This window comes from Spodoptera frugiperda, chromosome 22 (genome assembly GCF_023101765.2).
Source record: "Spodoptera frugiperda isolate SF20-4 chromosome 22, AGI-APGP_CSIRO_Sfru_2.0, whole genome shotgun sequence".
NCBI classification, from domain to species: Eukaryota; Metazoa; Arthropoda; class Insecta; order Lepidoptera; family Noctuidae; genus Spodoptera; species Spodoptera frugiperda.
Genome location: NC_064233.1, coordinates 6,042,293 through 6,067,433, shown reverse-complemented (window position 1 = coordinate 6,067,433; position 25,141 = coordinate 6,042,293). Strand labels below are relative to the sequence as shown.

The window sequence follows — 25,141 nt, the reverse complement described above, 5'->3', positions numbered from 1 at the left end:
GGGGAAATGCTGCTGACATTCAGTCTGTCTTTGTGCTGCAGAAAAGAGCCATTCGATCAATTTATAATCTTAGTCCGAGGCACTCTCTTAGGGAACTATTTAAAGAAATTAATATATTGACTGTTCCTTCTCAATACATTTATGAAAATGTAGTGTATGCTCACAAAAACATTAATTTATTCAAAAAGTATTGTGATATACATAATATAAACACTAGAAGTAAAAACAAATATATTGTTCCCACTACTAGACTTAAGAAAATAAGTGGTTCGTTCAGATGTCAATGCATACGCTTTTACAATAAAATTCCCAGCGATATTCAAAGTTTGAGCCTGAATAAATTTAAAAATGTTATTAAAGAAAAACTGTATAGTAAAGCTTTTTATAAAATTAAAGACTACTTAGATGATAGTCAGGCTTGGGAGTGAGCCGCTATAATGTCCACACAGGTCATGTTGACATGTTTGTAACACAAGTTACATTTTTATACAATTTGACATGATATACATTAATATCATTCGATATTTTTTTGTTTTCACATATTATTTTTAAAATTGTTAGTTTGAGGACCGTGCGAGAGTTTGCCTAGTCATTTCACTTTTAGTTAATTATATTCTGACAGTGTGAGCATTTGTGTGGCCTACCCAAATGTTCTTTTGGTAGGTATTGTTCGTCGGATCATTCAGCAACAGCCGTCAGCTGAGCTCATTGTAAACTGACACATGCGTGCTGCCATCTGAACAGGTCCGCTCAAACTGCTGTGGTTCTTTCCTCAAAAGACCACTACAGAATAAACTTGCACGGTTCTCCGACATCTTTGATTGATTTTGTCTGGACTTTAAAAGAGACTATGACCTCTGAGTTTGTTTCGGCATTTCTTCTCAGAGTAGTCGGATAGGAAATGCCGGCCTCATCTAGCTATTTGAAATATTGACGTGTAAAAGTGTTATTTTATAATCTATTTACAGAAATAAATATCATTTATCATCATTTATCATTTATCATTTTAACGACACCCACGAAAGAGCAGGTGGTGGTGATAAAGGAATTCCACTCTTTAATCACCACAAGTCACGGTGATGATTGCACACAACTATATTTAGTAGATAAACATCTACAAATGCTAATGACAATCTACCATAATCGACCTTCGCCCTGTGTTGAAGTAATGAGACTTAAACTTATGTGTTTTTCCACTAGAGATGTGCTATGCTACGTTGCTGTAGATGTGTTTGGCATCCACCAATCATATTCATTGGTACATATAGTTTAGCACTGGTGGAAATGGATTCAGTTAAGCTGTATTTTTATAAGGAAAGATGCGTGATATGGATTGCTGTAACTATCGATACATCGCATACTCGAGCTGCGCATTTTCTTCCCACAGCTACATAGCTTAGAAACGGTCTCATAGTTTCACAGCTTAGCTATTACATTGAGATAATCGCGTACAAACTTCCATGCATACAGGTCAACTGAGAACCTCCTTTTTTGAAGTCGGTAAAAAAACATTTACAAAAAATAGAGACTTAAAAATTACTCGCGATACGCAACCAAGCAGATGCATATTTAATTTCACTCGTAATTTCCAAAGATGTACAATTATACAAAAACTGGATATGACAACAGTAAAGTACGCTCAGTCGTCAATTGAAACGACCTTGAGCAATACACTGATGGACTACAACAATACGATTTGGGTTAGTACGCGTAAAGGCAATGAGATATAATTGAATGGATACGCTGTAATTAAAAGGTTGAAGGTAGAATGCTATGAAATTATTTAATTCATTAAGTCGAGATTTTATTGGTCATTGGTAAGTTATTATTATTAACACTTTGCCCGACCCGGGAATCGAACCCTATACCGCTTGTCCGGCAGTCGCACTTGCAACTACTCAACCAAACGAAGCAATAGGCTCACCCCCTATTACATGGGACTTATAACACAAATGAATGCAGGTGGCGGCTTGTCGTCCTAAGTGGAGGACTAAGGGGGAGGCCTTTGTTCAGCAGTGGACGTCTCTCGGCTGATGATGATGATGATAACACAAATGGAGAAAAGTGGGTGTACATTGTATCGCAGCAATACGTGCTATAATGTGCACCTCTGCCTACCCCTTCGGGGATAAAAGGCGTGAGCATATATTGAAATCATTAAGCCAAGATTTGAGTTGTCATTGGTAATAGCTTTTAAGAATTTGCGTAAAGAAAAATGAGTTCGCGGTAAGACGACGTCAGTTGCGGCGATTAAAAAAATCTCGGGCAGGAAAATGACGGCTATAATACTGAAGCGACCACAATTACTTTTAATTTTCTTGTAAGGATCAAACCCATTAGTCAATGCAGAAGAATAACCTCTTTAACCACGTCAGACATACATTCTAATGCTAGGATCACACTACCGGCTAACGTCTATGTCCAATAACGCAATAATTTTTAACGCGATTTTTTTTTTATGGAACACGCCGGTAAACTAGCAGACGTGCGGTGCCGGCTTTTTGGGGATTAGGAATTTAAGGATTGTTGTTCGGGAATCGGGGATTGGGAAGGGGGAAATTGGGCCTTCGGTAAACTCACTCACACAACGAAACACAACGCAATCGTTGTTTCACGTCGGTTTTCTATGAAGCCGATTATCGATACAAACGCGCGTTTGTATCGATAATCGGCTTCATCGTACATTATGGCAATAATTAACGGCATTTCTCGTTAGTGTGGCCCCAGGTTTAGTCCTAAGCATAATTACGCTATCCTTACATAAGACATTGACCCTTCTTGACCCATACATACTTAAAGTACAAGGAAAACCGTTAACACATTCATAATTGGAATTCACATCACATTCAAATGTTTTGCTGCCTCATTCGTCAAGGGGTCTCGGGTTCGTGCCCGGGTCGAGCAAAGTATTGCTGGGTTTTTTCAGTTTTTCGAAAATTCCTCAATAATAGCACAGAGTCTGGAATTGTGCCCAGTATATGGCAATAGGCTCACCCCCTATTACATGGGATTTATTAAACAAATTGTGAAAAGTGGGTGAATATTTTATAGCGGCCTTACATGCCGTAATGTGCATCCCTGCCTACCACTTCGCGGATAAAAGGCGTGACGTCACATTCAAATGTTTTGATAACAATTTCAGCTATTAAGCTAAGAATTTGTGAAAAATATTTACAAAATGAATCATCCTTTGTGTTTTCAATTTCAATGTCACTTCCAGTTAATTACATACCTAGATTATATCTTTGGATAATGTAACATTAGCGTACGATGTTTTTGACGTATAACTAAAGTTAATGTGGTCGAGATCGTGTTGGGAAATAAGTCACAACAACGTCACACCTCTTATCCCCGTAAGGGTAGGCAGAGGTGCACATTACGACACGTAATGCCACTATACAACACATTACTATACAAGGGTGAGGCTTTTGTGGGGGAAATATGTACTGTCTTTGATTTACTGTCGGTAACAGGAAAGTTAAATTTTTATCCCAATATGTATTGGGGATTAAGATCATCGCAAAGCAACTTGAGACTTATGACACCAAACTATGTATAAGTTTTAGGTCTCCAATCCGCTTTGTACAAGTGTGGTGATTATTGGTAATAATTTTTCCGTGAGGTTGCTTTTCCACCAGAGATGTGTATATAGCTATGCTACGGAATTTTTATAGCAAAGCTGTGAAACTATGTGACCGTTTCCACTGATACTAAGCTATGTAGCTGTGCGAGGACGATGCGTAGCTGGAGTATGCGATGTATCGATAGTAGGGAAGTCATCCATAGCACATTGATTATGATAATTATGTGGATTAATTCCACAGGATTAACAACTTAAGTAATTACATTTTTGAAGAGGTTGTCAGAGTCTTCATCATGATCATCACTATAAATAGTATGTATATATTATATGTTAATAGTATAATATGTAATGTTATTATGTAGGTTTATTATGTTTCCATATTATTTAAATATATATTGGTATATTTTTGTGTAAGTAAGTATATTATATTTTTCCGCCTGAGCTTTTCTGTATTTGCTTGCTCCATGTACCTACTACTGGTTTCTCATTACATCACCTAAAGGTTTGGCTGGTAGAAAATGCTTTTTTTTTTTTTTTTTTTTTTTTTTTTTTTTTCATGGTGGAAAATCATCCAATGACTTCTCGAGAGGGAGTGTCAGACTCTTACTGACTAAAAACCACCCCGTTCCTACTCCTGCCCGTCGAGCCGGAGCCCCGGTAAACCCGCTAGGTAGTCCGCAGCTCCGGATTAGGCATCAGCCCTACTGGGCCCCATCTGTGGTGGTCTGATGGCTCTTTGAGGCGCGCGCAGAACGCGACGCGCCGCACGCACGGGTCTGGTTCTGGTCGGGCGGCGAGCTACCCTTGCTCGCCGTCCGCAGACCCGCACTTACGGTGGCCGGAGATCGTCGCGCGATCCCCGACGCCCGGAGTGTCTTTCGCGACGGCTGGGGCGTGAACAATTCGTTCTCTCACGCGCCCCGCCTCCTCCTTAAAAGCATACTGCTTCGCAGAAGGAGGAGACGGCATCCCAGTCCCCCTCGCTCCGCACCATGGCAATGTATCAGTGCCGGACGCGAGAGGGCGCCGTCGCCGATTACATCCCTGAGGACACGGCGGTGTCAGCCCACGCAGGGCAGACCGCAAGCGTATGTTCCACCGTGTCCTCCGGGCGGTCTTCGCAGTGATGACACCCGGGCGTTTCCTCCCGCCCAATCAAAACAGGAACCTACCGAAGCTTCCATGTCCGGTAAGCACCTGCGTCAGGCGGTAGGTGAGGACGCCGTGGCGCCTCTCTAGCCACTCCTCAAAGAGGGGACTTACCGCTGCAATGACAGCGAGCCCAGCCCTCGGTTGCGACAGTCGTTGCCTTTCCGTCATGAAATCGCGCCGGAGCTCATCCCGCCACGCACTAATCTGGCGCGGCAGTAGTTTCGCCCCGGCGACGCGCGTCGGCGCGCAGACTAAAGACGCGCGCGAGCACCTTCGCCTCCAAATCCCATTAGTCCGGCAAGGAGGTTAGCCGCCTCTCCGGAGATCGTGCGATATCCGCGGATCACCCGGATGGCCATGACCCTCTGAAACGTGAGCAGCGCCCGAGCTGGTCGCCGCATCAGGTTCGGCGCCCACACAGGGGCTCCGTAGAGGGCCATGGACCGCACGATCCCCGCGTACAACCTCCGGCAGGAGGCATTTGGCCCTCCGAGGTTTGGCAGGAGCCGCTTAAGTGCAGCCCCCGTCCGTTCCAACTTAGGAGCCAAACGTCGGAAATGCTCCACGAAGTTCCATCGACTGTCGAGGACGAGTCCTAGGTACTTCATCGTCGTCTCGACGCCGATGGTAACCCCTCCTGCCGTTATTTGGGACCCACCGGAGGTGGCGCGGTCCCGCGGCCATGAAAACACATGGCCTCGGACTTGTGGAGCGCCACCTCGAGTCCCAATTGCCGGATCCTTCAACAACTGTCGCAACCGCTCTCGCCATTAAGTTGGCCGCCGCCTGGTGCGACCTCCCGTGCGCTAGCACCAGCGTGTCGTCGGCGTAACAGACTACGCTGACGCCGTTCGGGAGGTCGGTGCGCAGCACCCAGTCGTAACCAATGTTCCACAGGAGCGGCCCCAAAACCGAACCCTGTGGAACACCGCGCGACATCTCTCGCCGGTTCCACTCACCTTGGTGACCGGGGTAGGTGACAACCTGGTCCATCAGGTAGGCCTCGATAACACGACGGAGATAGGTAGGCACCCGGTGGTACCGGAGTGCCTCCAGTATGCAGCTCCAGGGTAGTGAGTTGAAATGCATTGGCGATGTCCAGAGACACCGCCACAACGACCTTACCCCTGGACACTGCATTCCCCGTCGTGAGGTCTTACGCGCATGATGGCGTCCACCGTGGAGCGCCCTCTACGGAAGCCGAACTGGCCATCCGCGAGGTCCGGCCCAATTCCGACAGACACGACGAAGCGGTTCGACTCGTCTAAAAGACTTTTCCCACCTCGTCGAGCATGGCAAAGGGCCGGTACGCGGAAGAGTCCGCAGTTCAACGAGCCAGTTTTCCCGTCTTCCACTGAAGCGGGAACTGGCCCCTCTCCAAGCATGCGCTGTAGGCCTTTAATCGAAAGCCTCCGAGGCCAGGACCCATTGCCATGTAGGCCATCAGTCCTGTCTGTTCTTGGCGCCCATCCGGCGCACCGCCGCTCTCAGTTCTGCTCGGTCACCTCCAAAGTCGCCGTTCGTCGCTGTGGCCCGCATGGGCACCGCAATATGGATGGAGGGGTGAAACCCCTCCGAAGTTGGGGGAAACGCCATTACCTCCTCCACAACTTCTGGCCGGAGACTCTGAGTGAGCGGGGGAGCCCAGGTGCGGAGCTTATCACGCACCATCCGGTAGGGGCGCCCCCATGGATCTCTGTTCAGAGTCTCCAGCATCTCTCGGCGGGCTTCCTCCTTAGCCCGCCAAATTTCCGCTTTGAGGGCGGCCTTTGCCGCCTTGTACCCCTCGTACAACTCCGCCTCTCTGACCTCCGCATCTGAAGTGGTAGAAAATGCCTACGGCATAAAGCCCACCTATGTACACAAACATAATGAGTAAATAAATACCAATTAATGTAAATCTATATAATATTATAAAAAGCGTTTGTTTGTTGTTTCAACGCATAGTGCCCGGAGCATATGTACAATTGAATAATTCTTGATGCTGGATAGTGCATTTAAGGAAGGCTATGAAACTAGTCCAAGTTCCTGAAACTGTACAGAAGTAGCTAGTTTTCATATATTATGCACACTTCCCTCCGTTTCACAATGACGTCGAAAAGAGGTATCTACGAACGCACCGAGAAAGCTTACAAAATACAAACTTAGACATATGTTCCTCGATCATAAATCTAGCCATTGAAACGGCCCTGGTTGACAGCACCTGGCGATTTCTCATGATATTTGGCGGTATACATTACACTGACAGACCATCCATTACATACTTTAATGTCATTTGTAATCCTGCTTTCATTCATTTCAAAATTCTGTTAGCGTGTGCTATAATCTTCTAGTTTGGTTTTGAAGATCGCATTTTAAGGTCTCCTAAACCTTTAGTATGAGAGCGCGTTCGAAACTTTGATTGGCTGGCTCGAATAAACGAACCCTGTACCCTTAGTACGGGTTTGGTAGGTTCATTCGCGCCGGCCAATCAGAGCGCTGAACGCGCTCTCGTATCGATTACTTTAAACGTAAAGCAAACTCATACTAAGGATACAGTCCACGTTGCGTCATTTGACGAATGCATGTATTCGTCAAAAACGATAGGCGGATTTAACGTTGCCGCTCTGTGAACATTTTTCATTGTTTCTAAGTAAGATGCAAGGATTCGGAGGCCCAATTACCTCCATTCCTAATCCCCGATTCCCCAACAACCCTTAAATTAAAGATGAGAGGATTAAGCCGTCAAAAGGCCGGCAACGCACTTGTAGCGCCTCTGGTGTTTCAAGCGTCCAAAGGCGACGGCGATTACTTATCATCAGGTGATCCGCCTGCTCGTATACCGGCTTATTCCATAAAAAAATTGTCATTTGTAGACCGCCTATTGTTGATACATGCATTCGTCAAATGACCCCACGTGGACAATTATCCTAAAAACTACAGGTTTATCAGAGTCTTTGTAAAACGCTAGGCCCTTAGTCGATTCTTACGACACCTCTAAAAAGAGACAGAGTGGTGAAAAGTATACACTACTCTGCAGCCACAAGACACATATTATCGTAACACGAGCCCAAAAATATTCAGGTCAAAATACACCGTGTCCGTCCCTTCATAAATCCGAAATCAACCTACATAGGTGATCTAAAATTAAACATTGCACAAGTAGGTACAAACCACATCCCGCGGGTTTGTTTACAAAATAATCTTGTATAGTAAAACGGTTGTGGAAAATTGTGTGTTTATTATTAACGTGGCAGTGTTAAGGTTAGATTTGGATAAACATACATACGTACATACGTATTTACGTATAGGTCGGATTATGTGTATTTTCGTATCGTGTTTTGGTATTTCAGTGTCTGTTTTTAACGTTTTAGTTTGTTCTTTATTTAGACTTAAGAATGCATTCGGTTGTAGTGTGAGTGACACCTCGCCCTAATAAGTAGCGTAAGTTAGTTGCATAAGACAGTTAATTAAAGGTATTTGTAAGAACAACATGTCTCCTTCAGAGTCTTAGAAGTCTGTAGCTATTTTCATTTGCCACAAATGACAACGATGAGGCTTTTTTGAGGGGGAAAATCATCCAATGACTTCTCCCGCCTTGGGCGAGGCGAGAGGAAGAGTCAGACTCTTACTGACTAAAAACCACTCCGTTCCTACTCCTACTTTTCGAGCCGGAGCCCTGTTAACCCGCTCCTCCTTGTTACTTATTTAGAATGAAGCATTTTTAGCGAAAATAAACTTTGTAGCTATAAAATATGATTGATTACAGCACATTAAGCGACTAGCAGTAGTAATAAAGATGAGGATTAGGCTCAGAGATATATGGCTAAGGTCTTCGAATGGTAAGTCGTTAAACACACTGTCACAACAAACAGCCAAAAATCTCTTTCCTATCAACCCTTTTTTTCAGGCGGGAAAATTCATTAGTAGCCTCTTACTGACATAAAACCACCCGTTCCTACTCCTGCTTTTCATATCGGAGCACCGGTAAACCCGCTAGGTAGTCTACAACTCTCTCCCATCCCACCCTTAACAACAAAACCACATCAAAATTCTATTTCAACCTTTAATACCTACACTTTAATGACCAATCTTCCAACGTAGGTCCATTAATTGCTCACGTCGGTTGACCTTGATCACGAAATGACGGTTGATCAGCGCGGTGTATAAACAAACAGTAATAATGGATTTAACGCGTGCTCGTCGATGTAACAGCGTTTGTTGACATGACACTTCTAGTAAATGCTTCAATGATATTCCGTGAAAGAGGTAAAACTGTGAAGTATGTTAAATACTTTAAAAGAGTGATGGAATTTCTTGAACGTTTATCTTTACTGTATCCACGTTTTTTTTTTTTTATGGACCAAGCCGGTAATCGTGCAGACGTATCACCTGATGGTAAGCAATCGCCGCCGCCCATGGACACATGAAACACCAGAGGCGTATCAAGTTGCCGGCCTTTTGGGGGTTAGGAATTTAAGGGTTGTTTGAAAACGAGCTGCAAGCGTTATGAACAATTTCTAGTCTTTTTTATGGAATACCGGGCAAACGGGCTGACGGTTCACCTGATGGTAAGCGATCAGCGCCGCCCGTGGACACCAGAGGAGTCACAGGTGCGGGTTTTTTAGGCAATATTACTCTCTGTTCCCTAACCATTATTACATAGAGGTTCATCCAGCAGTGGACTGCGACAGACTCTCGAGCTGTTGATGTTGACGTACAAGTAAGATTTGACATACGAGCGGTGTTTTTAGGTAAGCGTCCACAGGCCTACATCGTACGAATCGCACGCATCATACGCATTCCGTATGACGTCATCAGTACGCATCGCATGTAGGCATTACTGATGATGCGGATCAGTGGACGCAGTTGTATGAGTTTCTATACAAGACAAACTAAAATCCGTTGCGTGCGATGCGTACAATGCGGGCATGTGGACGCGTACCTTTAGCATTAGATAGTTTACGCTCCTTTTTAACAACGAATTAAAATCTGCCAGCTGATTACTGAAATGTGAATATTTCGATTTAATTAACACGAGAAGATTAGACATTGTTACAGCAATCAAAACTAGACAATTTTAGAAACTCCCACGGTCGCGTGGACACATTAAGGTGGTCTCAGGTCATACCAGAACCGTTTGGCTATTATATAAAAAAAAAGATATAACTGTTCAAATTGTCAACGTCCGTTTAAAACGGTGTATTTTAAGTATATAGGTTAAGTATATTTAATGTTAGGAAGCTGAAGAGTTACTTATATTGTTGCTGTATTTTAACACTTGTAAACTAAAAAATTATTAAAATATCTTACAACAACACTTGTAAACGTTTGGTAATTACTTCAACTATTCCTTAGTAACGATTCTTTATCTAAAACAATTGCTAAGGACTGGGTTAAGTAACCACTAAATTACTCTAAGTTCGGCGGTTAGTGTCTGTTTTTTTGAGGGGGGAAATCATCCAATGACTTCTCCCGCCTTGAATGAGGCGAAAGAGAGAGTGTCAGACTCTTTCTGACTAAAACCACCCCGTTCCTACTCCTGTTCTTCGTGGAGTAAATCGCTAATCTTAGTGTGATCTAGTGATTCTGATAGTTATTTCATTAATTTCATCACAGCAACGTAGCATAGCACATCTCCGGTGGAAAAGCATCCGTCAACGAAAAGTATCACTCTCAAAGCTAAGGAACAAACCTGTTTAGCAACAAAAAGAGTTACTTGTATAGATCCGTAATTCTTGTGACTATAATCATAATCATTATGAGTTAAGTAAATGCGAATGTCAATTAGTATGCAAACACTAGATGGTAGTGTGTAACGTAATCATAAGTGATGTGGTTGACTGACAGACAGACGTACGCACGACTATGTGTATGTTAATTGATGTTGTAGTTGAAGATAGTTTTAGTTTTAAACGTTGTAATGTTGAGAAATTGTGAAAGATACAAGATAACATAAATTAACTAGCAAACCCGGTGAACTCCGTTTTGCCACCAATGATTTTCCCTGTTTTCCTGCTTTTCTTTGGGTGTTTTTCCTAAATTTTCTTTGCTATAAACCTCACGAAGCCAAAATCGTGAAAATCAGTTCGTGCGTTCTGGAGTTATAGCGTCAGGAAGGAAAACCTGACTTTTTTTACATTTAATAAGCAGCAACGTTTGGCCCCTAACTCACCTGATGGTAAGTGATGATGCGGCCTACGGTGGAGCACGTTTGCCCATAAGCCTTTTCACTCGGGCCTTGAAGACACACCCAGGATATACCCATCAGGAAACACAGACTCCGGCAAGGAGTTCCACTCCCTGCAGTTCGCACAAGGAAGCTTGAAGCGAAGCGCTTGTGCGAGTGGTGGGATATTCTACCACGAAATTGACGCCTCGCCGATTGTCTTGTGGTTCGGTGATGAAGGGACTATGGCGAATCAAGTTGTTTGCAATTCCCCCGTCACACTCTGTCGAAATGTACTTATTTTTATTTATATTATAGATAAGAACAGCAAAACAGGGTCCGAACGCCGTTGGTAAGTTGAACAAACCCGTTATTACGCACAGGCATCAATTATCAAAAACAACTTACCAAGCTGTATAGATCCCATAATTTGGGAAGACTGGATCTTCTTGTAGGTGATCTCGCCACCCTCGCCAACGCGACGATGTCCGATCTTTCTGTCCGACTTGTGGACCTTGCTGATCGCCCCTGAGGGACCCACAGCAGGCTGGAAAGAAGAAAAACACATTATTTTAACAACCATATAATTTCTGGACAAAGAACAACACATGTCTAATTCATTACACAAATTTTCGTCTAGCATCCGGAGCTGCGAACTACCTAGCAGGTTACCAGGGCACCGGCTCGAAAAGCAGGAGTAGGAACGGGGTGGTTTTTAGTCACTAAGAGTCTGACACTCCCTCTCGCCTCGCCCATAGTGGGAGAAGTCATTGGATGATCTTTACCCCCTCAAAAAAAAGCGAAGGGATCATGGGAAAAGAAAGCTATTTCTCATGTGAGACTTTGTTTGACTTTATCAACATAATTGTCTGTAAAAAGCCGCTAAGTCTTTAAGCACTGTAATAATTTTGTGATGATAGTTATGTACACTTAGTTGCAATAAACGCTTTGACTTTGATTTAATTTTTAATTTTCGCACAAGTCTCGTAACATTTTTTATTTCACCAAATACTTTTTGACCCTAGGAAGTACCATAACAGGCGTTGCACCATGGGTGCTCCGGAGTTGGTCTACTAAGAGGACCCGGTGCCTCTTTTAGGTACAGATAGTGCCAACATAGTGCAGTAAAAATCCCACACAGGGAGTGTGGTTTTTTCCTCAATAAGCTAGGCGGCTTTTGAAGATTTCCCAAGTCAAAAAAAAGGTACCTGCCTAACAACGACTATAATTAGAAGATGTAAAGCCAGTTTCACAATCACTAGTCGACCACTATATCCATAACATAAAATGAGACGTAGTTACCAAAATAAGTAAGTATTAAGTGGCTATGAAAACAGACCTTAAAATTCCCGTCAGATGGACACTACTCCAAACACCGTTCTATAATGTTACTGTTGTACTGTATTATAATGACTTAATCAGGAACCTTACAGTTAACAGCCAAACTTGCAACTAATTAACTAATGAGGTTATTTGGAACGACATATTTTTTTAATAATCAGCTAAAGACTAGTGGTTTCAAGACTTTCGCAGAACTAAAGTGGAGAAATACAGGTTTTTTGCCAAATTCTAAAAAAAACGGAATTTGAAACTATGCGAGGTGTTTTATACCACGGATTATACCACAGCCTCACAGGAAACCGACGTGAAACAACGCTTGCGTTGTGTGAGTAAGGTTACCAGAGACCCCAGAAATTCCTAATCCCCACAAATGGCCAACAACGCACTTGTATTTTAAGTGTCCATGGGCGGCGGCGATTGCTTATCATCAGGTGATCCCTTTGCTCGTTTACCGGCTAAAAAAAACAAAACAGGTAGAGAGCCTGTTACAAGAAACCATAACACAACTGATAAAAATTGTGTGAAACATCTACATATCATGCACTTTTTTCTACAATTTTGGATAACCAAAGCAGTATTTTACTTTTGCTGTAAGACAAGATGAAACAGTATGGAGAATTACCGCTCATTCATATTACAACTGGCAACGTTCTAATAACAGGCAAACGGATGTAACTGTGACTTTTCAATGACGGAGAGGAAATTAAAATCTTTGAACAGAACATCCCATTTAATGAGGACAAGATTCTGAGAAGAGTGCTAGGAATTTCGAGAACATTGATTGAAAACCTTCGAATATCGACAACTCCAGCATTTAGTTCTGCCTGTTAATCAACCCCATTGCCTTTTCTTCTTAGGGGGGGGGGGAATCATCTGATTACTTCTCGTGTCTTGCGGCAAAAGGAGTAGTTATCAGAGTTAAATAATAAAAACCACTCCAACCTTCCTACTCCTGCTTTGAGCCGTAGCCCCAATAACCCACTAGGACGTCCGCAGCTCAGTGCCCTTTTTATTAAGTGGGGAAAATCATCCAATGTCTTCTCTTGCCTTAGGCAAGGCGAGAGGGAGTGTCACACTCTTACTGATTAAAAAAAAAACACCCCGTTCCTACTCCTGATTTCAAGTCGGAGCTCCGGTAAACCCGCTAAGTAGACCGCAGCTCCGTACCCTACAATCGCAATTGCAATCACTCTATCAGGACAATTAAAAGGAAATTAGGTCTTAAAACTGCCGAAAGGATGTACAGAGGAAAATAGGTCTTAAAACCATCAACAACCTTCATTTACAAGAGCCGATTTCCTTCCATGACATTGACAAAAGACAAGAATGCTATAGCATATTCAAACAGGTCAATAAACTCATAAAAATTAGCATTCAGCCTTCATTGAGTAGAAGAATATGTTATCACTTTTTGGCCTAGAAAAACTAGTTATTTAGTAACTAAATAGGTTTAGGAGATAGATAATAGATGTCTAAACTTATAAAGTAATGCTAATAAAAACCCAATAAAATATTCCCCTATTACATGGGACGTAAGTGGGTGTACATTGTATAGCGGCTTACGCGCCGTAATGTGCACCTCTGCCTACCTCTTCGGGGATAAAAGGCGTGACGTTGCAGCTTACTTATGTAATACGGCTAACTGTAGAGCAGATTTGCCTACAAGAAAACTAGCTTACTATTCAGTTAGATATTACTCCCTGATCTACTACATATTTATTCTAGGAAATGTACGGTTCTACTGGGATATCTTTGCACATTTAGTTGCAAAGGACATGGCTAAACCAAAGTATGGACGTCGTAACCCGTACAAATAAATATTGTATAAATATGGTACCTAGCAATAAATAAAGCCGCATAATTAAAGATTGATATTTTGTAGTTAAGAAGGTCCAGAAACTTTGCATATCTGCGCAATCCTGAAAATAAAGTAGCGCTCCTACGTCAAACAACGTTACAAAAACTTCAAAATATAACATTGCTCTGAACTTTTCCAAGGCGTTTTGAGGTACCTAAGCCGAAAGTTATTTATATATGAGATAGATAGGTAAACAGTTCTGCTTATACTAGATAATGAACACAAAGTAACCAAGGACAGACACAAAATATATAGTAAGATTGTGCAATCTTATACAAAATATATATTTTGTGTCGATCAAAACATTTACAATTATTTGGTTTCAGAAAAAAGTCATTATATTACCGTTATTAAAAATTGATGTTCGTTTTATTATTTCGAATTGATTTTCGGGGAAACTAATGTCCTAATAATAGCTTGCAGTACTTACTTTCGTGTTGTCATGTCAAAACACAACAGAAAAAAATCAATTATGAAACTTATTTTTGTTAATTTTTGTTCACCAAGTTATAAGAATTAGTTAAACACAAAATAATTCATAAGTGAATATTTAAATGATACGGGTTAGCGTGAAATTCGTATTCTTGTTATTATGCCTGGGTCAGTCATTTAGCCATCTCCTTTCTGTTACCTTTTGTTGAGGGAGAAAATATTCTAATGATCGTCACGCCTTGGGTGAGGCGATATATAGTGTCAGCCACTTTCTAAATGGGACAAGCTCGCAACAACCTCCCATACCGCTACAACTCCTGTAAGCCAGGATCTACAATCTTATCAGGTTGATGCCTGATCCGGAGCTGCGGACTATAAGGAACGGGGTGGGTTTTAGTCAGTAAGAGTCTGACACTCCCTCTCGCCTCGCCAAGGCAGGAGAAGTCATTGGATTATTTTAACCCAAGTAGATACAACCATGAAATCACCGGAACATTGAAGTCCGGCGAGTCCTAGGGACTTGAATGACTGTCTTGGATCCCGCAACGAAACAAATGTGTGTCAGACACTTACTAACTAAAAACCACCCGGACTCCTGCTTCGGCCGGAGCCCCGGTAACCCGTTAGGCGATGCGCTGATACCAAATGATAGTACCCAAATTCCAAACAGGTCAAGCGAAGATGAAAAATTAGGCATGAATAAAATTACAAAATCGATTCAAAACCATTATTATTTGCATAACAAGTATTTTTTTAAAACATCCTCCTTTCTAGTATTGAAATGAGTTCAGATGAGGATAGAAATTCTAGGTATAGGTATTTCTCATACATATGAATACAAAGTGTTATTTTTTTATGGTATAAGCCGGTAAACGAGCAGACGGATCTCCGGTAAGCAATCGCCGCCTCCCATGAACACTTAAACACCAGAGGCGTTACAAGTGCGTTGCCGGCCTTTTAGGGGTTAGGAATTTAAGGGTTGTTGGGGAATCGGGGATTGGGAAGATCGGGAAGGGGGTAATTGGGCCTCCGATAACCTCACTCACACAACGCAAGCGTTGTTTCACGTCGGTTTTTGAGGCCGTGGTATCACTTCGGTCAAACCCGACTACTCTATTCGAGGAAAAAGTCTGTAATGAAACCCTTGAATACAATTTTCCTTAACAGCTGATAAAGATAGAAGAAGTTATTTTTACAAACAATCCCTTCAAAGTTTTTCAATCCACTCTTGTAAACTTGCTTGGTAAATGTCAGTGTCTTAAAAGTTAGTAGAGCAATCGATTTATGCCCCGAGAGAATACGCAACAGTAGTGAGTTGGGGGAAGCTTATGTTCATCAATGGTCTTCTTGTGACTGATGTGATGATGGTATGTGTGATAAGAGACGTTATCAATTATTCGCTGTAGGTATCAAAGGACTTAGAACGCTCATTGGTTGGTTCATTTCAGCCGGTGAATCTGAACGTCGAACGCGATTTTAAACGGTTTACGTATTTATTATTGGAGGAATAGGAAAGAGATTACCAATTACTTCTTTTGACCAACAGAGAAAGACTTATTAACCAGCCAAAGAATGTCATTTTACGGTACAGGCAGAAGATTATTTATTTAATGTTGCTATCAAAGAAGAAAAGTACTATTATTTACTAAGCATACTGTTCAAGGGAAAAAGGAATACGTCATAACACGACTTCAATTTAGTATCACATCTCACTATAACAGCAACAACACAAAATTAACTTTAAAACTGAAGCACTAAGTCCAATTTCCATTAAACGTGTCAGTGTAACACTGTCAAAACAATTAAACACGTCTAGAAGAAACAACTTAATTTACACAGAGATAAGGTTGATATTTGTTTGTTCGTAACGATATTAAATAAAAATGTAGGTAGGTAGAAATGTCATTTAGCTTCCGTTTTACTCTTAAGTGAGTGATGTAAACAGATATTAAAATGATTATAATTTTAACAAGAAATTTATTATTTTTCTTGATAAAACGCATCATTTTATCTCTGGCATAAACAAGCATGAGTAATACATTGTAAAACAAATGCCGCCATGTCTGAACAGGATTGGTTCCTGTTCAAGTGTTCACTATAAACTCAAAAACTACTACTACAGAGATGACATTTGGAACAGGGATGGATAATGTTTTGGAATTATTATTATCTATGCCACCATCCTTTCAAAATAGCTAACTGCAGTGCGCGTCTGGGGTCGCCTGTGTGGAGGAACATTTCACTGCCATCCTCTCAGCAACCTCACACTCCTTAATGAAAACAAGAGCTAAGAAAAGGGTTAAACAGCGGCTGCACTCCCTCTCCCTCAAAGTGCACCTCTCTAATATCCGAGGCTTGCACTCCAATCTTAATGCGGTCCATCACCATCTTGAGACCGAGAACCCCACGCTCTTGTTTCTCTCGGAGACCCAGATCAGATGTCCGTCCGACGCTTCGTACCTAAACTACCCAGGTTTTACCCTGGAGCACAATTTTGTTGCCCGTGCAGGCGTATGCCTGTACGTCCAGGACGGCGTCTGTTACCGGCGTCTCCGAGACTTTGAAGACCCCAGTTACTCTACATTGTGGATACTGGTGGACACAGGCATGGAGAAAATTCTCTATGCCTGTGTCTATCGGTCGCACAGCGGAGATTTGGAGACGACCAGATTAGCGCAATACCTTGAGGAGGCGGCGGATACGGCTCGGCGGAGGTACCCTTCGGCCCAGTTCGTGTTACTGGGGGACTTTAACGCCCATCACCAGGAGTGGCTGTTCCCATACCAGTGCACTGACCATGCTGGGAGGGAGATGCGTAAGCTTGCGCTGACGCTTGGCCTGACCCAGCTGGTCCATGAGGCCACAAGGGTGCCTGATGTCGATACGCAAACTGCCAACTGCTTAGACCTTCTGCTGACAACTGATCCAGACAGCTACTCAGTGTCAGTTTCATCACCCCTGGGTAGTTCTGACCACTGTCTGGTGAAATCTGTATCCACACACTCCCCGCAGGATCCCAGTCCCAGAGGATCTCGGCGGATGTGGCGGTACAAGTCAGCAGATTGGGATGGGATGCGATCTTTCTTTGCATCCTATCCTTGGCGGCCTGTTTGCTTCTCATCCAGTGACCCGTCAGCTTGTGCGGATGCCGTAGCCGGGGTGGTGCGTCAGGGCATGGAATACTACATCCCATTCTCGGACGCACCATCTATCGGTGGCACTCGTCCATGGTTTGATGCCGACTGCGGACGTGCTGAGGCGCGAAAGCATGCGGCATACTTGGCATGGGCGGATGCCAGGCGCCGTAAGGCTGGCGACACTCCTCAGAAGAAGAGAGCCTTCAACCGGGCTGCCAAGTCGTGCAAAAAGGCATTGCGGATGGCTCGGTTCAACCACATTGGCCGAATAGGGAACAAACTGGCTTCCTACCCAGCGGGCAGTAAAGCGTTCTGGTCCCTGGCCAAGGCGGTTGAATCGAACTTCTGCCGCCCCTCACTACCGCCTCTCCTGGGGTCTGACGGGACGCTGGCTCACACCGCAGTAGAGAAAGCGAACTTGTTTGCTTCTCTATTTGCGGAGTCTTCACGTCTTGATACTGGTGGCGCTATACCTCCTTCTCTACATAACGTATGCGAGACGAAAATGTCCAAAATTCGCATCCGACAGAAGGAGGTGTATAAGACGTTGCGTAATCTCGACGTGAACAAGGCCAGTGGACCCGACGGAATCCCAGCCGTAGTTTTAAAAACCTGTGCGCCTGAGTTGTCTCCAGTCCTGACACGTCTGTTTCGCCTTTCCTTGGAGACGGGTCAAGTGCCGGTTGCATGGAAGCTGGCCAACGTGCAGCCTGTGCCCAAAAAGGTAGTCGTGCCGACCCTAATAATTACCGACCTATCTCGGTCACGTCCATACTCTGCAAGAGTATGGAACGTGTACTTAACAACAGGCTCCTGGCATACCTTGAAGGTAACGACCTCCTCAGCGATCGGCAATATGGGTTTCGCCGCAACCGATCTACTGGGGACCTTCTTGCGTATGCCACTCACATCTGGAGCGAGGCCATCGAGAAGCACGGGGAGGCATTAGCGGTCTCGCTCGATATATCAAAGGCCTTTGATAGGGTGTGGCACGACAGCCTTATCGGCAAGCTTCCTGCATATGGACTTCCCACTGATCTGTGCAAATGGATTGCAGACTTCCTGAGGGATCGGTCAATTCGAGTAGTCATCGATGGCTGCTCGTCTGACCAATTTGGCATCAACGCCGGAGTTCCTCAGGGGTCAGTACTTTCAGCAACGCTCTTTTTGCTGCACATCAACGACCTGCTTAAGCCCGGTATCTTTGGGTATGCAGATGACAGCACAGTTGTTGAAAGGTATGTGTCCGATGCGCGGACTAGCGGAACACAGATCCAGTCTCTAAGAGAATCCATGGTCGAACGGTTGAACTCGTCCTTGAAGGCGGTCTCCGATTGGGGAGACGCCAACTTGGTCAAGTTCAACGCTACCAAAACCCAGGCGTGTCTATTCTCCGCCAAACGGAGTCAATTTCCGCTGGCTCCTACTTTCCGAAATGTATCCGTTCCAATATCGGATCATCTAGAGCTTCTTGGCGTAACTCTATCGCCAACGCTAAACTTCGGCTCATATATAGAGTCGAAGGCGCATCTGGCTGGTAGGAAATTGGGTATCCTCTCGAAGGTGAGACGGTACTTCACACCAGAACAACTGCTGAGCCTGTACCAAGCGCAGGTTCGGTCATGTATGGAGTACTGTTCTCACCTTTGGGACGGCTCGGCTAAATGCCAGCTGGATGCGCTCGAACACATTGAAAGGCGTGCCAAGAAGCTCATCAACGATGATGCGCTTGTGGAGGCCCGGCTTCAAAGCCTTGAACACAGGCGCAAGGTCGCAAGCCTTTCCGTTTTTTACCGGATACATTTCGGAGAGTGTGCGGGGGAATTGCACAACTTGATTCCTCCTAGTCCTTTCCATCATCGAACCACAAGACAATCGGCGAGGCGTCACCGATTCATGGTGGATATCCCACCCACACGCACGAAGCGCTTCGCTTCAAGCTTCCTTGTGCGAACTGCTAGGGAGTGGAACTCCTTGCCGGAGTCTGTGTTTCCTGATGGGTATAACCTGGGTGTCTTCAAAGCCCGAGTGAATAGGTTGCTAATGGGCAGACGTGCTCCATCGTAGGCCACATCATCACTTACCATCAGGTGAGATAGCGGCCAAACGTCGTCCCATTTAACAATAAAAAAAAAAAAAAAAAAAAAAAAAAAAAAAAAAATATTCTTTTTTATTATTTTTCTTGATAAAACGCATCATTTTATCTCTGGCATAAACAAGCATGAGTAATACATTGTAAAACAAATGCCGCCATGTCTGAACAGGATTGGTTCCTGTTCAAGTGTTCACTATAAACTCAAAAACTACTACTACAGAGATGACATTTGGAACAGGGATGGATAATGTTTTGGAATTATTATTATCTATGCCACCATCCTTTCAAAATAGGACTAATAGAAAGTCGGCCCACTATCATCTCTTTTTTTTTGAGGGGGTAAATCATCCAATGACTTCTCCCGCCTTGGCGAGGCGAAAGGGGGTGTCAGATTCTTACTGAAAACTCTAAAAACCACCCCGTTCCTACTCCTGCTTTTCGAGCCGGAGCCCCGGTAAACCCGCTAGGTAGTTCGCAGCTCCGGATCAGGCATCAGCCCTACATCTGTGGTGGTCTGATGGCTCTTTGAGGCGCACTATCATCCCTACAGATTTTTTACCCTACAACCATTTCGGTCAAAGGGAAGTCCACCCCTTGGGTGCGAACGAAATGGTTCGAATCCACGTTCCTAATCCGCGCAGCCAGGGAATGGAACAATCTGCCGGCTTCTATTTATCCTGAGAAATACAACCGGGTCTTTTCAAGGTCAGAGTAAATAGGTAATTTCTAAGTCTATGTGCTCCATCTTCGGCCACATCTTCGCTTCGTCCTGGCAGTAAGGTGGTGGCCAAACGCAGACTTATCAACATTAAAAAAGGGTATGTTTTTTTATACTATGGAAATGCGGACGAAACCGCAAGCAGAAGCCAGGTTTAGTATAAAACTAAGTTGGTACCTTTATTTAGTAAGACCCTAGGGATTCTACCAGTCTACCATATTACGCAATTTCTACCATAATATTACTGTTACCATGCTAAGCTTTTACACTCAACCTTGGGCGGACATTTACTAATGCCTAAGTAATTTCCTATGTTTTTGGAAGGTGGACAAGACAAATTGAATGGGTTTTATGTCCGTCACAGCAGTCTTTAAAGTCAAAGGAACAATGTGTTGTGATTTAACTAAGTAAAGGACACTGTAATAGGGTAGACGACTAATTTTTATTTTAACGTCCGTCTTGTAGATTATTTTAAAACAATTAGACACGTATTTTTTTTATTTTACTTACGGAAACAAATACTTTCTAACATAATATTGATTTGAAATATCGCGTAACGTCACTTCTAAGTACGTTTTATACGTAGAAATGACGTATTTTCTCCCACTACTAAACTTTGACTTCGTTTTATCTTAGTATTTTTATCTTATATGACAGAATAAAAAAATATGTGTCTAATATTTTTTCATTAACTACCTAACTGACGGACTAAAAAGATTTAAATTTTTCATACCCCGTCATCATCCTATTACTTAGTTAGTTAGTTAGTTAAAAATAAGATATGTCACATTTTTTTTTATTGGGGCATGCCGCTGCAACTCCTGTAAGCCAGGATCTACAGTAGATACAACCATGAAAACACCGGAACATTGAAGTCCGGCGCGTCCCAGGGAAATGAATGACTGTCTTGGATCCCGCAACGAAACAAATCAGAAGATGTTATTAGAGGAGAAGAAAAAAAATTAAAGACTGCCTCGTTGGCCTAGTGGTTGCAAGTGCGACTGCTGGGCAAGGGGTCTCGGGTTCGATTCCCGGGTCGGGCGAAGTATTACTGGGCCTTTTTCGGTTTTTCGAAAATTTCTCAGTAGTAGCACGGAGTCTGGAATGTGCCCGGTATATGGCAATATTGCTCACCACCTATTACATGGGACTTACAACATAAATTGTGAAAAGTGGGTGTACACAGTGGCATTACGTGTCATAATGTGCACCTCTGCCTACCCCTTCGGGGATTACAGGCGTGACGCTATGTATGTATGTGTGTAAGAAAAAAAATTGTGACATTATACCTAACTACTATAGTATGTCCAATTCTATGAAAAAGATACGCAATCAAAATCAAATAGCGATCCTATTAACAGACTTATTGCCCAATTCCAAACTCCGTGCAAAAATTATTGAGAATTACACAATCAAAATCTGACAAACATAAGCTGCGCGACTCGGACACCAGACAGATGCAATAAACAACTTATTTTTTTTAAATTTAAATGTCAATCTTATGAAATCATCGAATTATGAGGAAAATACTACTTAATATTATAAATGCGAAAGTTTCTGAGTACGGATGTTTGTTACTCCTTCACGCAAAAACGACTGAAGGGATCGCGATGATATTTGGAATAGGGATAGATTATGGTCTTTTTTTAAGAAGGGTAAATCATCTATGGACTTCTCCCGCCTTGGGTGACGCGAGAGGGAGTGTCAGACTCTTACTAACTAAAAACCATCCCGTTCCTACTCCTGCTTTTCGAGCCGGAGCCCCGGTAAACCCGCTAGGTAGTCCGCAGCTCCAGAGTGGGATAAAACATAGGATTATTTTTATCCCATGGGAACGCAAGTGAAGCCACTGACAGAAGCTATTTCTGAATAAATCTTGAGACAAATAAGATTAAATTAGATCAAATAAGTCTGGTAGAGAATGCGGCATTAAGTTCACCTTATGTAGTATATTACTATTTAATTCTACTGTGTACATTAAAGATTAATTAATTGAGGAATCGTAGATTGGGAAGGGAGGAATTGGGCCTCCGGTAACCTCACTCACACAACGAAAGCTTTATTTCACGTCGTTTTCTGTGAGGCCGTGGTATCACGCCGGTCGAGCCGACCCATTCGTGCCGAAGCATGACTCTCCCACACTTAATAACTATGCTTTGCTTGTCAGATTTTACAGAAGATCTGTGATCTTGACACACTAGAAGTCAGTTACCAAAACTTATATCTGTAATAGTTTGAAACCGCCATAAAAATATTTCAGTTATTTCTATAAATAAAAGTACCTATATCATAAAAGTTTTTTGAGAACAGTTCCAACTCCTAACTTGGCAGTGTGTCCCCACCCACCTACCTTTCTTTCACCTACATTTAGTTATTTATAGCCCACCCACCATCGTTTGTAACCATAATAAAGTCACAATTAGAAGTACCAGTACTAATTTTGACTGCACGGTTGGCGCGGTGGCTGGGCAACTGGCTGCCGTGCAACGTGTAGCGGGTTCGATTCCCGCACGGAGCAACTCTTTGTGTGATCCACAAATTGTTGTTTCGGGTCTGGGTGTCATGTGTATGTGAACTTGTATGTTTGTAAACGCACCCACGACACAGGAGAAAATCCTAATGTGGGGCAACGTTTTTATAGACAAAAAAAAATTATAGCTACAGGTTCAGTTGAAAACCAGCGTCAGGCACTAGATGTCTGGCATTCATGCTGAACTGGACCTTTTTGGTGCAAGCGTCGGGCACAAAACAATAATTTTTAGTGTTTTTGCTTTTTTTTATTTATGTCTACAATTTCCATTTTTTATTCTATTTAATGTCGCCTGTACTGTTTGTGCCTTCGCCCGACCCGGGAATCGAACCCGAGACCCCTTGCCCAGCAGCCGTACTTGCAACCACTTGGCCAACGAAGCTATCAAATTCAACACAAACACACATAACTGAATTCACATTATCCACAAATCAATAATAATTCAGAGTCGTACTTCTGTGACACACTGTCATGTGGACACCGCCTAAATTGCTAAGGTCAATGGTCCGAAACAATGATAGGTCTGCGCGTAATGAGGCTGAGGTGGTATATTCCGATACATTACAATGTTAGCAGCGCGGAAATATAACGACTTTATTATATACTTGTACAACGATCTGAGAGTTTTGTTTGGTTTGGAGGTCAAGTTTGATGATTCGGTATAGTTATAAGAAACTTGTGAGAGCTGTTATGGGATGAGGGGTAATGAGCAGACAGATTACTTGATGGTAAACAGTCAGCTCCCAAGCAGGGGATTTTGAGGGGGGATAATCATCCAATGTCTTCTCTAGGTTTGGGCGAGGCGAGAGGAAGTGTCAAAATCTTATTTATTAAAAATCACGCCGTTCCCTCTCCTGCTTTTCGAGCCGGAGCCCCGGTAAACCTGCTAAGTAATCCGCAGCTCCGGAACAGGCATCAGCCTTATTGGCCTCAACCTGTAGAGGTCTGATGACTCTTTGAGGCGCCGTACGCAAAAACACTCGCAATACTAGAAGATTTTTAAGTCCTTTGCCTTCATCTAGGGGGGATTGGTTCTAACGCATAATAAGGACTAAAGTGGTTTTTGAACTGGTAACGTATGTATGTATATATGAATGTTTATTTGATATTTTACTCTTTAGTGAAAAATCTGAGCGAGTAAGTAGGTATACACTGTTAACTACTAAATAATCAGCACACAGCAAAGGATTCCTTATCGATTGTAAACGGAAAGCGACAAGGACATTTTCCTTACAAAAGTTGGCAGAGGGAATTGTTTTAAAATGTTTTCTTGGCACTATTAGACAACTTTATCGTCTTGTAAACTTGATATACTATGTCTGAGTGCAGAAAAAGCAAAATATTGTATACTTAGACAAGTAAGTAATACTACCTAAGACATTTTTTTGTATAGGTTGGCGCTTTTATTTTTGAGGGCGGAAAATCATCCAATGATTTCTCCCGCCCTGGGCGAGGTGAGAGGGAGTGTCAGACTCTTACTGACTAATAATCACCCCGTTCCTACTCCTGCCTGTCGAGCCGGAGCCCCGGTAAAACCGCTAGGTAGTCCGCAGCTCCGGAATAGGTTGGTGCTGGATCTACGTTCTGGCATACCAGACGTTAAGAATAAAGAGGATGGAAGACTTTTAACCATGATAACAGAATTAGATTTCGTATACGTGGAAGACTAAGGGGGAGGCCTTTTTTCAGCAGTGGACGTCTCTCGGCTGATGAAGAAGATGATGATCCGCCTTCTATAGCCGGCCTCATCTAGTTATTTCAAAGATGACGTGTATAAGTGTTATTTTGTAACCTACTTGCAGAAATAAATATCATTTCTCATTTATAGGGGGAGCAACAAAGTCGCGAAAACTATACCGAATTGTATTTTTTTTCATTATTATAACTAGTATTCATCATTAATAGGACAACTGAAAGAAACCGTCATCAAATTCACTGCCAAACCAATAAAAAAACCAAATAAAATCTGGACGAGAGACTAATATTACAATAATAGTTAAAGAAAATTTACATAAATCGTTTAATGTAGAGAGTTATTTTCACTACTTAGTACAACCCAAAGGATTTTAGTTTACATACAAACTTCTTCATTTAACCCAAAACCTGGTAGTTTCATATAAGGCCTACGTACATAATACTTTGGCTGA

The 25,141-nt window shown here is 42.9% G+C and overlaps 1 protein-coding gene across 14 annotated transcripts in view; it reads right to left on the bottom strand.

The window, feature by feature from the left end:
- The window catches only part of LOC118279793 (phosphatidylinositol 4-phosphate 5-kinase type-1 alpha), a 96,032-nt gene that overhangs the window by 65,266 nt on the left and 5,625 nt on the right, over positions 1 to 25,141 (bottom strand). For all 14 annotated transcript variants that reach the window (XR_007706699.1, XM_050702315.1, XM_035599558.2 and 11 more), the window contains exon 3: positions 11,292 to 11,430. Coding sequence is in view for 13 of the 14 variants with exons in the window: in XM_050702315.1 (XP_050558272.1) it covers positions 11,292 to 11,430 (139 nt within the window). In the remaining variant the exon portion in view is untranslated. The remainder of the gene's footprint in view (positions 1 to 11,291; positions 11,431 to 25,141) is intronic.